At 39.4% G+C, this 14,420-nt stretch overlaps 1 protein-coding gene across 1 annotated transcript; it reads right to left on the bottom strand.

Annotated features, from left to right (window-relative positions):
• Window positions 1-301: 301 nt before the first annotated feature.
• LOC104949778 (glucocorticoid receptor) lies at window positions 302-13,642 on the bottom strand. Its single transcript, XM_010776182.1, has 5 exons — window positions 13,374-13,642; window positions 8,636-8,780; window positions 7,230-7,360; window positions 4,886-5,043; window positions 302-4,504 (listed from the first exon to the last, which is right to left on the bottom strand). The coding sequence occupies exons 1-5, from the start codon at window positions 13,618-13,620 to the stop codon at window positions 4,352-4,354; spliced, it is 834 nt and encodes a 277-aa protein (XP_010774484.1). The 5' UTR covers window positions 13,621-13,642; the 3' UTR covers window positions 302-4,351.
• Between the last annotated feature and the right edge of the window lie 778 nt (window positions 13,643-14,420).

Here is a 14,420-nt window from a genome sequence, read left to right on the forward strand (position 1 = left end):
TGTGTTGCCTTGGCAGTCTCAGAGAGGTGTAATACAGAAGTAAAACAAACTTGTTTTTTTGAACAAACATTTTATATTTTTTGTTTGTTTTTACATTGGATTACATTTACATAACTGAAATACGAACAAAACAGACTTCAATGAAAGCCATAGCCATATGTACCAGTGAATCATAATCTGCCCTTAATCTTTAAAGATAATATTTGCATTTATTTTATACAAAATAGACTTTATTAACCAGTATGAGGGTAGTGCAATTCCGTCAGGCTCTGGTAGATTTACTTTCACACGGAGATTAAACTTTTTTTTGTCTCATTTTTCTATTTTAAAGTGACCAGTAAATCCTCACAGCAATATACATGGGATCCAAAGTCTGGACCTTTACAAAAGATATCTTCGAAATAAAATAAGAAGTACTAGAAGTTCAATAATAAGTGCTACTTAAAATGTAACTGCTTGAATACTTCTTGTTTGATAAATCTTTTTTTTTCTCTCCTCTGCTTTGGTCACTCTTATATAACGCAAAAACCACCTCCCGCCTGCCTCACCCTCCCTCCCTCTACCTCGTTTCCTTATAACTTTAAAACACAGTGAGCATTCATAGACTTTCCCATTGACTCGTAGAATTTACATTTACTTCACAAGACAAACATGTTTAACACTTCCTAATGTATTTAACACGTCTACCTTTATCAAACACAAACAGAAAAATATTTACTTTCTCGATTTGTTCAATGTACAAAAAGGATTGGGTAAAATTATTCCTATCAAAGAGGATCAGGTTGATCTATTCAAAATCGCAGAAAATAGTCTTTTTTTTTTTTACACTAGATCAATCTCCCAAAGAATGATATTTGTTAGGGGTTTATCTATTTCCTGATTTAATATGATATTTATATGGCTCTCTGTCTCCCTTTCGCAAGGCCTTTACATGTAGTTGAAAGGTAAAATAAAAATGTATAGGAGTATAGAGGTAATGTCCTTGTAAAAATATGTTGTAATAATAGACACTGTTTACATTGCACTGGATATGTCGGCGCTGCTATATACACCTATGGCCATTTAGAGATGAGCAGAGATGTGGTTAGGTCTACATGTTAAAGCTGGTTTTTCTGAAGCACCCACCTGGAAACATCTCTAATACTGTATGCACAAGTCACCAAACAGACAGTTTAGTCAAATCTTCCCCCGGAATAATCCACATTAACGTGAGCGGCACAAGCCCGTGTTCTTCACAGCAAAAGGCCACGAGAGTTTACGAGTAAAGCTGAAAGCCTGCACTGTACACGAAACAACCCTGCTGTGAGTAACCATCCTCTGGCAGAATGGCTGATTAGAAACGTGATGGCTTTTATTGAATAGTGGCTTGGATGCGTCCAGAGTCTGCTGTGCTGTTAGCTGTGAGTAACACACAAATGACTGGTCTCTATGGCAACGTGCTACCTGGTCTGTTAACTGCCATTCAGAGTTATGTGCAGCAGAGGGATGAGTACCATGCAGAGTGAACAGCTGAAAATCTATACGGTCGACATTTTAGGCAGGAAAACATTGAGGAAAATGATGAAGGGGGGGGGTTGTGTTTGAGTTTTAACCGAAGCCAATGAACAACTGCACTGTGTGTTTTGCTTTGGCCATCACATAAGCTGGTATGAACATGTTTTCACATTACAAATGTATTAAATGCTGACCACCACCCGTTTAACAGTAGAAGATATTACTGTTGACCTTGCAATTTCAAAAATACAATATATTGTGCATATCCAAAAAAAGTCCATCATATACTTAACTTGGACAATAACAATCAGTACGTTTAAGCTGGTGTAGGTGTGACACTGAACATCTGAGCGCCCTGAAGCAAAGGTAAAAAAAAAAAAAAAAAGTGTTGTTGTCTCCAAACTGATTAATCACTCCTGCACATCTCCAGAAAAGACATATCAAAATGTGATACAACATTTGGCACTAGTGGAACACATCCAAGTGATGTAGTCACTCAGCCTGAGCTTTGATTCACTTTATTTGGATCAAACTGCATCTTCTTCCAAAAGATATCTCAATTGTAGAGGTGAAATCCTGTGCTGGGAACAGACGTTCCATACATTATGGGTGTCTCTATTTATATATTATTTGTCTATATCTCATATACAAAAAATATGTAATTATGTATGGAATTGAATTATCTTTTAATCGTGTTGAGTTAAACTACTTAATAATAAACCCACTTCCTGTTTGTGCAAACTATTTGAGATGAAGCTGATTGAAGGTTATATTTAATCTAAAATGCTACTTCGAGTGAAATGCAGTACTTTTGTCAACAATAATATGCTTTTTGTTTACCTGAATTAATATATGATAAAGTAATTGATGTCACTTCTCAGTACTTCTGAGGTTTGAGCATGGTGTAGTACTTACTGTTTTCATGGTACCTTATTTTGAAAACCCAACCAGTCTAGTAACCATTTTATAAAACCGTGAACTCTTTCCTTTTAGACCTTCCTGTGATTACTGGTAGTGGGAACAGGCAGTCTGACCAGGTAAGTCAATAAAACCACATTTAAAAGTCAAGTTGTATGAAACCATTTACTAAACGAGAAAGTAAGTATATGAAAGGGCAATTTGACTTTAAATCAGGCTCGCTTGAATCATGACGGCTATTTACTAATACACAGACGCCTTGGGTGTTCTTTTCCAGGCAATTTAGTTTTTAAAACCCCACCTGTGTGATTGCATCTGAATAAATTGCAACGGTTTGTAAACAATTTTGATTTAAATGAACCTTAAATATTATAAAACGTCAGATATGCCTAGTTTAATTCCAGTGGTGTCCATTTAGCACCGATGGGGTTGAAGATCGTTACAACCTTGTTAAAGAACTTGGATTTTATTTCACATTATATCTGTTGACATATTCTGTTTACTGGAACTTTAAGTAACTGATTGGGAGATGCAGTATATTAATCAAATATACTTTACATGGGAAAAAGAGACGCACATCATGTGTTTTGGGACTGATAGTTTCCCTGTCTATTTTCTGTGATTCTTAAACTTTCTTATGACATTAAAATATAAAATCTTCATATTTCATACTGCTCTGAGTATTTCTAACTTGTACAATAGGCTGTCTTCCTAAAGGAGCACACATCGGGGGGGGACGTCTGAGGATCAAATCAATGAGAGCTGCCCACACTAAAAACACAGAAAACAGCTGCTTGGAAAGGAAACAGAAATTGCAAGCGTGGAAAAACGAAAACATAAATAATATGTGGACATTTCTCAAGGTAGATAGTTATGCAAAAAGAAAAAACGTGGTTTATAGAGGATGGCTATGAAGAGCTTTAAAAGCTAAAAGGCACTGATTTTCCCTTCTCAGATACATCCTGTGTAAACATTTTGCTAAGTGAATGTGTGTCTGCAAATACTGTTGTATGTTGTGCATTTCTAAGCATGGCCTGCATTTGTGGTAAGAAATGCGTGTCTGCATAAAATAAATGAATATTATATATAATAATATTCCAGTTCTTTTCTTTCATTGGTCAGGTATATAAATCCGATTCAAATCATTTCAGTAATGATGAATGATTCACAGCTGAACACAGTTTGTCCTTAATGTCCTTTAGTCCAGAAGAAGAGATGTTCTCATGTTAGAGTATGCTTCGTGAACACGTACGACATTCTCTGTACAGTGGAGCTGGGGACGGGGGACGGACGACATATGGGCAGGTGAGCAGAGGAACTGTAAGCTTGAACTCGTACTTCAATACACTGCTAATCTAACAAGTTGGACACAATATGAGGTGTCGTGTTGAGGGCGGAAAAGGACTTTCTAGGTATTGGCTTGTCATTAAAAACAACAATACAAAACTGGAGGCAGGAGAGGGTAAGAGGCGGGCGGCCACCAAAAGAAACTGCATTAAAAACCTGAGGACAGGGCCATGGACGGAGGAGGGGCCTGGAAAAATGAAATAAAAAATAGATTCCCAAAATGCATCCTGCCCATGAGACATTCAACGCCAACATATTAATGACATTTTCTTCTTGGTTAGCCAAAAGGAAGGGCTTCAGGTCGGTGCTAGGGTTGCCCACAGTGGCTTGGCCCGACCCGGGACCACACGGGGAGGCGTGAGGCGATGGGAGGCGAGGGATTGTGCTCCGATATAAGGTTGACCGGCTGAGGCCTTGAGGGGCGTGGCTGAATTCCTAAAGGGGGCGGGCCTGGGAAAACGGAGGAATCAAATCCGAGTGCTGGGAGAGGCAGGACAAGAGAAGGTTTAGGGCCTGGGGCAAAAGCTTGGGGCCCCATGAGCGGTTCGTGGTCAGGGCAAGATTTAAGGCATTGCTTCACAGTTTAAGGCAGTCATTTCTGATGAAACAGCAGAGGCTTGACGCTCCCATCTTTAAATTTTGGTATTTGGTTGGTGATGATCTCTGCCAGCATCTCCGGGAATTCCACACTGAGGGTTTTATTCACAAAGGTGTAGAAACAGATCTGGAGAAGACCCTCCACCATCTGGAAGAGACATCCACAGACAGACAGATTAGTGAGTCTATTAGATATTAAATAAAATGTTGCAGGATTAACATCGAATTAGCCTTGGATTCTATATACAGAAGGTCTTTACTTCTGCAATAAAGAGGCTTTACAGAGAGCGATAGATATAGAGAGCTTGTAACAGCTTTGAATGGAACAGTAATGCACTTAGTGGGATATGAGTTCATGCTTCAGGGTTTTAGACTAACCACCATGGTGCAGGGAACTCAGTGTAAGTTATTGATGCACAAAAACAAGCCTGGCTGGTATGAAAAAAGAGTGTGTGTGTGTGTGTGTGTGTGTGTGTGTGTGTGTGTGTGTGTGTGTGTGTGTGTGTGTGTGTGTGTGTGTTTATCTGACCTCCTGCATTGAGTCCAGTAGCTTAGTTAGCTGGTAGAAACGCTGCCAGTTCTGACTAGCGTTCTCCTCTCTTTTGACGATAGCTTTCCCCAGTTCCTTGATGTACGTCATCCTGATCTCGTCAAACACCGCCTGGCTCTTCAGGCCGTCTTTCGGTACTAAACACATAAAACACAGATGCAGACACCAAGAGACAGAAGTGTTAAAGTTATCTGGCAATAGCAGGATTGCTACTTACAATAAAAAAGATAATAACAAAAAGACATTGTAAAAATCAAATATTCTAAATGTTTTATTGTGGCTGGAGCTCCAGTCTTCTACATCTGTGCCAAACTGAAAATCCAGCAGCTTTATTTTGTACTCTGCTGCAAAAAACAGTCATATACATTAATATTCCACTAAAACTTATTGTGTAGGTCCCCAACCAGGACACTTGGAAGATGTTGACTAAGAACCAGAATGCTGTAGGCAGTGGGAAATATGCAACACTAAACATATATAGCTTTTATGCTAAATGTTCCGTAACTGGTGTGGCCTGGATGAGGATCTGAGAGAGGAGCAGTTAATGTCTTCATCAAAATCACAAACTCTGCATTTACACTTTATTTTAAAGATCACACACTGGAGTTTTGGACTGTGCTCGTCATGGCCGAAGAACATCAAAATGCAGTTGTCATAACAACCATGTCAACACACCACGGACCCCTCGTCAGTCTGGTGTCTCGCACTGCGCCAAGGCAAAGCCACAGTAACGGGCCAATAGATTATGCAAAGCCACAGAGGGCATGGTCGGGGTGAAATGCTGTCTGTTTTACATAATCAGATAAATGGGAGATACCACAGTGCACATGCTATCTGGCCTCCTAATATGCATTGGCAAAGAGTGTATGAGGGAGACAGAATGCCTATCCTGCGTTCTATTTTGGATAAAAGAAAACAATGTGTTGTTATATAACACTTAGTAGAGAAGAGCTCTAATTACCTATTTGGGCTTTTTTAAATACCTTTTTAAATTCTGTCTTCAAATGTGCTGAAAGTGAAGTTGGCCCTCTGAACTTTTCACTTGTGTTTAACAGTAAATCAAATGGTCCCATAGGTCACTTTTCACTCACATGCATGATAAATGATTAAAACAGCTCAAGGCAGCTGACAGTATTTCCATCCCGTAGGGGAACAGATGGAAACAGCTCTTAGGTACGAGAATGCAAGAAGGGCTCAGTGTGGAAATGTCAATTCCTCTGCATAACGAGAAAATCACCTCGAAAGTGCATCCTGTCCCCTTCACAGGGAGTGAGGCATAGGGAGGAATGCTCCACTCCTCACAACACAGTTATTAACATAATTAGGAAGACATTTGATTCAGTTTAAAAGCTGAAAATGTAAAGGGCACTCACTACAAAGTTAGACTAGTAGGCCAATGCTTTTATAGCCAGTATTGGGGAGAAAGCATTTAATGTAACATCGTGTTTGTGTATTATACTGTGACATAAGAAACTTAGTTGACCTCACTGTGATGTTTATCATTTTGAGACAAGCTACTGGACCGAATGTATGGTTACGATACAGGGCAGCTTTCCGTAAATGGGAGAACGAAAAGGGCTGTCCAAGAGATGAAGTACCTGTGGGACACTTTAAGATCTTTTCAACTGAAACAGTGACTACAGAAGATGAACAGACTGTACTTTTGCAAAAAAAACTGTTTTCAGGAAAGCTTAGAAAACTGGATGGCGTGATGGAGTTGTTACAAAAGCCCTCTGTAGGGTAAAAAGCATCTTAAGACAGGATCATACCAGTAAAAGGTCAGAAAGTGTTAATATCCAGATTTAAGACACTTGATTTTAAACGTCTTGTCTTTTCAGGGCACAACATTTAACTGTGGGTTTGTATGGTTTTGCTGCATTAATCATAAAGCTAAAATAGTTTCATAAATTGTGTGCAAGTGCGGATCAAAATGCTTTGATTATGCAAAAGGGAACAATCGAGTGTGCGTTGTGGTACAGATATTTTTTTTTTAATGTGTATTTAAAAAAACTGAGCTTGGAACTGAGAGATAATCTATTCAAATCTATCCTATCTGCCACACATATGTACTCATCCACGCTCAACGATAGTGCGAAAGCATGAGCCTACATTTGCATTTACGAAGCAGTCTGTCTGCATTCCACTAAGTGTGCTACCCTACTGTGAGAAAGTGAGCTAATAGGCTGCAGCAGTAAAACCTAGTTTTTAAAATATAAAAGGTGATAATTAATGAATTCTACAATAAGTGCTGAGGTTTGTTCCTGAAGTATGAAAACACAGCATTACAGTATATGTGATTTACAATGAGAAGCTTGTTCATTACCTGTGCTAAGCAGCAACAGGACCTTCATGCACAGGTACTCGTCATAGGACACCTGCAGTCGGACAAACTCATTACAGATTTTCAGCATCTGCTCGCACTGGTCGGTCATGAAGGGCAGCTTCATGCGATCTCTGAAAAGAAAGGGCAAGGGAGAAAGTGGAGATGAGGGAGACGTGTGGAACGGATGGAGCCAGAGACAAGAAGGAAAACACAGAGATATAGATTAGAGTTAAACTCTTTCACTCATCCTGTTATTAAAGTCTAAATAAACAGCCCCAGCAGGAAAGCGCCAAAACCGTGAAAGAGAAAAACCGGACTGTGAAATCAGTCTTGATGGATTTTCACACCTCACTTCCACTAACACACAGCACGTATTACTTTCAACCTCTAAAATCAATACAGCGCATTCTTCTCATGCATAGCCTTGGGTTTAGAGAAGTCTATTCATTCTGCCCAGCTGCAGTGCTACCGGTGAAGACTTGTTCACCTTTCATATCTATTTTTACCCCTCTTGCAGTTTGTGTCCTTAGAGAGCGGATGTTCACAGTTTGGGCCTACTCTTTCTACGTACATCCAGTAAACACGAGCTGTTTGCACCTTGTCAGGGGCGAGAGCTCAGTGTCTGTAGCAAGTCAATATGATTCGAGAAACCTTCATTAGTTGGGGAAATGAACACTGCACTTCTAAATTCCTACTGGTCTCATCAGACTCCTTAAAAAAACTAAATCCATGACCAGAATATCTGCCAGGTAATTTTTCAAACCGTAGTAACCAAGATGTATCTCAATCTCAAAGTATTTAAAATGATCACTGAAATGTTGTGCTTTGATCAAAGATCAAATATTACAATAAGATACATTAATCAAATACAAAAACATTTATGTATTTGTTTGAGAAATCAATACACCAGGATGCAATTAGCTTACCTGAAACAGTGGAAGCATGGCGGTAGATAGCTACTTAGCTTCGTCAAGAAGCAACAAATACCTAAAGTATTTAACTTCCTATAAAACCCCAAATCTAGAAATAAGCGATTAAAGGATGCAAAAGATGAATAACTGTGCTGTAAATGTGTGTATTTGTAATCTTTGGACAGAACCAGGCTAGCTGTTTTCCCCTAGTTAATGCTAGGCTAACCCAATCAGCTCCTGGCAAATAAACCCTAATTTCCCCTGTACAAAGGTCTTTGTCTAAAAACACATTGTGCCATTAGCGGTTTCTTTTATCATGATTTAATAAATAAACATTCAGCGAATTATTTCCAGTAAACTCAAGAGTCATTGGCAAGTGGTTAAGCCAAGTGATGAAGTCAGACACTCTGAAATGAGCAAACGAAGAATAGGCTGTAAAAGGTTGTGCTGAAGAAAAGACTGCATAAACACACAAAAGCTGCCCTTGGTACGCACTTGTTGATGACGAGATCAGGGGCGAAGCAGAGCATGCTACCGTTACACTGCTCGTACGACCTCCAACCCAGACTGAAGGACATGAGGAAGAGCCATGAGCACTGCAGCAATGTCATCTGGTCATCCAGGTGCAGGTTGCGGAAGCCTTGGAAAGTCAGATAAAGTGGATTAGAAAGTTACATTTGAACATTAAGTCCTTTGTTGAAGACCTTAGCCCAGAGGTCGGCAACCCGCGGCCCTCGAGCCACATGCGGCCCTTTAAGCCCTCTGCTCTGGCTCCCTTGAGCTTAGACAAAAATAAGAAGGAAATAAAATAAAAGTATTTGTAGGACTATTTATATTTTGTTACACGGTTGAAAATGTTTCGTATCTTGTATTTTGAGGTGATACTGTCACACATAAAAAAATTAAAAAAAATTAATTGTGTTAATTAGGTCAACTAAAATATGCGTCATATTCTGCTACGGTCCCGCACCAGCGCATTTGCTTGCAGGCGAATAACCTGACCCCCGGCTCGATGAGCGAACTATGGATAAATCAAAGAAAATAAAAGTATCAGAGGAACACAGGATTTAATTCTGCGTGGTTAGAGTTATATGCTTTCACATCAGACGATGCTGGCTCACCGGTATGTTTGATATGTGGAGTGAAGTTGTCAAAGGTGCTGCAGCCTTTACATATATGGGAGGAAAAACACGGAAGAGGAAGACAGCTGACGATCTTCAGTCATAATTCAATAAGTTAACTCTTTTTAGGGTGCAGCTATATGTTTTATTTATTTCAAAGTGGGCCCATTTTAATTATATTAACTTTCTTCAAATGTGCAGAGGACTCCCGAGTGCTGTGTTGATTTATTTTAAAGTAGACCTGTTTATTTGCTTTAATTCTCCTTATAAGAGTTCTTCGTTTCTTATTAGAGGTAAACAGTTTTCTTATGTAATAAATAATAAATGCAAAAAAACTGTAGTTTTTGTCTATGATGTAACAATATATACAACTTTATAAGCTATCAAGCTATCAAATATGTTTTGCGGCTCCAGACAAAGAAAATTGGTGGAAAAGGGGGCAAAATGGCTCTTTTGGTCAAAAAGGTTGCAGACCCCTGCCTTAGGTCAACAGAACAGTATTTATTAAACTGCATTTCATTCAAAATAGTGTAAAATGTGTTTTAAGTGATTTACTAGGGTGAAGGCGTATGTTGCTGCCTGAAATATATTTCACATAATGAAGTTTGTTTTATAAAGACGGACAGCAAAATATTGGCTAAAAGAGATGAAGAAACATTGAACAAATTGAAATGTAATTACCCAATACATAATTGAAAGACAACAAACCAAAATAGTATGTTGTAGTTCAGTAGATGTTCAAATTGGAGTACAATTGCAGTTCCAACTTTTACACACCATTAAAACCCTAAATGTGAAACATCAGATGAAAAGCCCTTTCACATTACCTTAGTATGAAATCCAGGCTTTTAGACGAAAAGTGGCGAGGGGTCACACTCTCCGAGAATCAGGAACAATAATCTGCTGATTACCGGTCACGGCCTGTGTTGCATCACTACTGTTAGGTTCTCATTATGAACAGGTATGAACTTATGACGTGACATGGCCTATACCGGTGAGAAGATTCGTAGTTTAACTTTTCATTTATAAACGTTGATTGTGAACCCGTGATGCTATACCACATCGCAAAATGAAGAACGGAGGCGATTTGAGGTTGGATTGGGATGTGAACGAATTTATATGGATACTCTGAAGGCGGGCTCATCGGTGTTCAGTTGCCATTTGGTTATTACGATTTTTTTACACTACCAAAATGGACTTCCTTGTATTGTAATAGTATGAATATGCTTTCAGTTGTCACTTTGGCCGATTCTACCGAATTTTGTGGCCACAAAAGTTCGGTGTACAATTGAGAACGGTGTGAAGTTCGAAACCTACCCCCGGAAAAGTCTAAATTGTGACATTAGACAGATCGACTAGTGCACCTAAGCATGTCAAATTAAATATTCGTTTATTCTCTCGGAAACACATCGACTAAATTTAGGACAAATCCGGACCAACGGTCAATTCAATAGAGTTAACCGACGTCACCACAAGTAAGACTCTACATAAATGTACATTTCTGACATGTCTATAATGATTGGGTACACTTACAGGGAGGGCAACCTTCCAAGTAGGTTTCTTTGGGTGTGTAACAATCGATGATAAATGATGGTTTTGCAGCACCTTATACGGTATGAGCTGTTTTGTCCTGCATATTATTGAAGTGAAATCTTTGCGATGTGGCTAAGTTTCATTAAAAAACACTATGTCTCCAGGTCCGACTCAAATTATACTAAACATTACACGGTATTTTCTAATACAAGTATGTGCTGGACATGAGCGCATTTGTAAAAGATTTCCGTTTATATATATACCGGCGGTTGGTAGAAGATAAAAATAAAATTTCGATAGTTTATGACATAAACACAGTCACAGTAGAAGAAGATTAATGAAAACGCTTTGAGACACCCTTGTAATATCTAATCTTAAAAGTTAGTATGTCATCTACGTCGAATATATGAAATGATAAAAATGACAACGGAGTTCATCGAATTCTAAGTACAGTATTTATAACACACTTTTTACGACCTAAGTAACGGACGCATCATGGAAAAAGGTCTTTTTGAGTAACAACGTGGGGGTGTACGATCAAAGATTAGTACTCTTTCTTCGGTGTACTGAAACTATTTAGCGAGAATTTAAAACGAAACCTTAAAGAAAAGAAGAGTAACATTAACAACGATAACAAGGTGTGATTTAGAACCATAGTCTAAAGATTTAAGTTTTACATTGGAAATAAAGTGAGCACAAAAGAGAAAGACCCTTCCATACTATTTCCTGTTTGGACCGTGGTTACAAAGTAGAACACGTAACAGGTGTCGACCGTGGTACGGTTCACTATCACTCCTCTTCGAGAATGACGTCCCACACCCCCCNCACACATTTGGTTGTTTATTGCATAAAGAACATCTGATTTAATGTGAGGTAGGGAAATAATCATTTGAGTATGTGTATATAAATATGTAATTTACAACAGCTGTAAGATGCTTGAAAAGCTGGAAAATGCACCTTGAAAATGCTTGAAAAGTGCTTGAATTTGACTTTGGAAAAGGTGTAAGAACCCTAAACTAGAAAACGTCAGGGATTACTTTAAGGATCATAACATACCCCCTTCATGACTTCAGAGGCCTGTACTACGAAGCTGGTTCAACCTAACCTGGATATGTTTGAGTTAGCCGGTTGGCCTAAACTACGACGCGGGTTATCAAGTGGATCGCTCAAGCCAGCCGTGTCCTATCTAGTTAGAAAGGGGTGGTATTTGGAGCATTCGACCAATCACAAACATGGAGAAGCATACTGACAGCGCAGCGTCATACTTCCTGAATGAAAAGTCAACTATAATTATACAAATATGAAGACGTTAAACTTTAAACATCCATGACTTAAACACTTTATCCAGGATAAAAGCCACATAGTTGCACCTGCAAGGTGAATACAGCTGGTAACAGAAAAAGTGTTTGAATGCGTACATTAACAGGTTTATGATATCACTGCCCCATCTAAGACACGATCTGACTTTAATTAAATTTGACTCGAGTGTTTTTTCTACTTAATGTGTTGCTTAAAATAATACTTCTGCTAACAGTATGTGACGCTGTGAGTGTTGCACGGCCAGATACGGCTCAAGAAGCTGACTCAGAGAAGGAAATATATGATACATTATGATGTGATGTGATATGAATGATAATGGGACACATCGACGTCTGCACCCACAGTGCTGCGGACTGTACGTAATGTTACTTTGATCCGGTTACTTATGTTGTGGCAGATATTTAAGTAAGCTTTCTTAACGCTAATGTTATAATAGTCAGATTGCTCTGAAGATGGGAGGTGATATTCTATTAATTTTCACGTTCACACAGTCGTTGATTTTTGCCGGCCGTCTTTCCTGCAACGGCAGTCTAAACTGTATTTCCTTTATCCTGTAATATGACTTGATAGCTTTAAACTCCGCACACTGAGCGGTGCTTTCACTGAGTTGATCTCTCATACCTCATTCACACCAACGGTGTCTCAGGGCCGGTTCGGAGCTGGAGCTTGAAAAGCACCAGGTTTTCCTCTTCACACCGCAGCGGAGCAGCCTCTTAGCTCCGGAATCCGGTTCATTTCGAGCACCAAAAAATTGTCCGGCCAGAGCAAAAGCACCACATACGTCACGCTTACATCAACTACTGAACAACAACAAAAATCCGGCGTTTTATCCAGTTTGTACACAACGATGGAGAAACTTAACAAGCAGCAGTGGTCCACTGAAGAGACCAGCTACCTACTGGGAATCTGGTCTTCCGAAGAGGTACAGAGGAAGCTGGAGCACAATCGGCCATTGTTGTTGTTGTCGGTGTCAGCTGTGAGGGATTTCCAAGCGGTTTGGCTTTATGAAGCAGGCAAGCAAACGGTTACGTCATGACGCAAACGATGACGCAATGACGCAGCACCAGTCGGACTCTGGGCAGTGTGAAAAGAGCCGGAGCTAAACCGAAGAACCGGTTCTGAACCTGAAAAGCTCTAGCACGGAGCTTGAACCGGAGTTGCGTTGGTGTGAATGAGGTATAATTGGGCTCACTTTTCTTAGCACAGATATAGAACCAAACCAAATCAAAGGCAACACGTGTTTAGGAGCTTTTTGTTACCTGGCAGTGACTTGGCCCACTTGACTGCAGAGATGACCTGCTGCCCCCCAAGCCTGTTGAGAGTGGTCATGAGCCGCGTAGAGGTGTCCGGCAGAGTGCTGTCGTAGCCCGAGTAAATGATCTCTGGCTCAATGGCCTTTAGCACAGACAGCATGGTGGGCACGAGCTGAGGGATGGGTCTGGGGATGCCCGGAACAAGCATGTTGCTGGTGGGCTCTGAGGGTCCAGAAGGCCGCTGCACCTTCATCTTGATCAGCTTCTTGTTTTTCCTCGCTGGGAGACAGGCGAAAGGGAAATCAAAAAAAAAGAATGAGCAAAGAGTCATACTTATTCGGCAAAGGTGGCCATGCTTTCAACATTTGTATTTGAATGATTTCTGATATTACAACCAACAGCATCTACACAACTGAAGAGTACAATTAAAGATCAAAGCAGCAAGATGTTGGTTAGGGTTTAATAGACGATACACTTGGATTATTGTGATTACTGAAATTAATTTGATGGAAAGTCATGTGTTTCCTCCAGACAGGCATGTACTGTTTGTTATAAAATGTACAGACTGCCGACAGAAGAAAGAGAGATGTTCATACAGTAAGCCATTTCCACTCTAAATGAATCTGTCATATATTTTCCTGATTAGCTGATTAATAATTGTGTCTATAGAATATCAGAAAATAGTGTTAAAAATGTTACAATTTTCTAGGGGCAAAAGTGATGTCTTCAAATGTCCTGTTTTTGTTATAAAACAAAAAAGGGACAAATGTGTACATTAGACAACTTTTAAATTGTTGCTGTAGATCATATTATTTATGAATTATTAAACATCATATGTAATAAAAATTACCATGGTACGAGTTTAAAGTTTTGTGCAATTACTTTGAACCCAATTAATTGTAACAAACCAGTGAAAGGTCGTGAGAATGTAGCATGCCGGTTTTTACACAGGTATGAGCCATAAACTCTTCACTATCTGAACAAAAAAACATTCCCTTTCTCAGAAGAACATTAAAACGTTTTTTTCTCAGTTTCTCAGTAGCAAATTGCTTT

The sequence above is a fragment of the Notothenia coriiceps genome, unplaced genomic scaffold, assembly GCF_000735185.1.
Source record: "Notothenia coriiceps isolate Sejong01 unplaced genomic scaffold, NC01 NC01_scaffold00016814, whole genome shotgun sequence".
Classification (NCBI taxonomy): domain Eukaryota; kingdom Metazoa; phylum Chordata; class Actinopteri; order Perciformes; family Nototheniidae; genus Notothenia; species Notothenia coriiceps.

What these genes read in the sequence shown, in the direction of transcription:
- LOC104949778 (XM_010776182.1), bottom strand. Translation starts at nt 13,620, where the DNA reads ATGAAGGTGCAGCGGCCTTCTGGACCCTCAGAGCCCACCAGCAACATG. An exon ending in CCTGTTGCTGCTTAGCACAG is followed by an intron (nt 5,044 to 7,229) that starts GTAATGAACAAG and finishes TTATGTGTTTAG; the next exon opens with TACCGAAAGACGGCCTGAAG. An exon ending in TACTGGACTCAATGCAGGAG is followed by an intron (nt 4,505 to 4,885) that starts GTCAGATAAACA and finishes TGTCTCTTCCAG; the next exon opens with ATGGTGGAGGGTCTTCTCCA.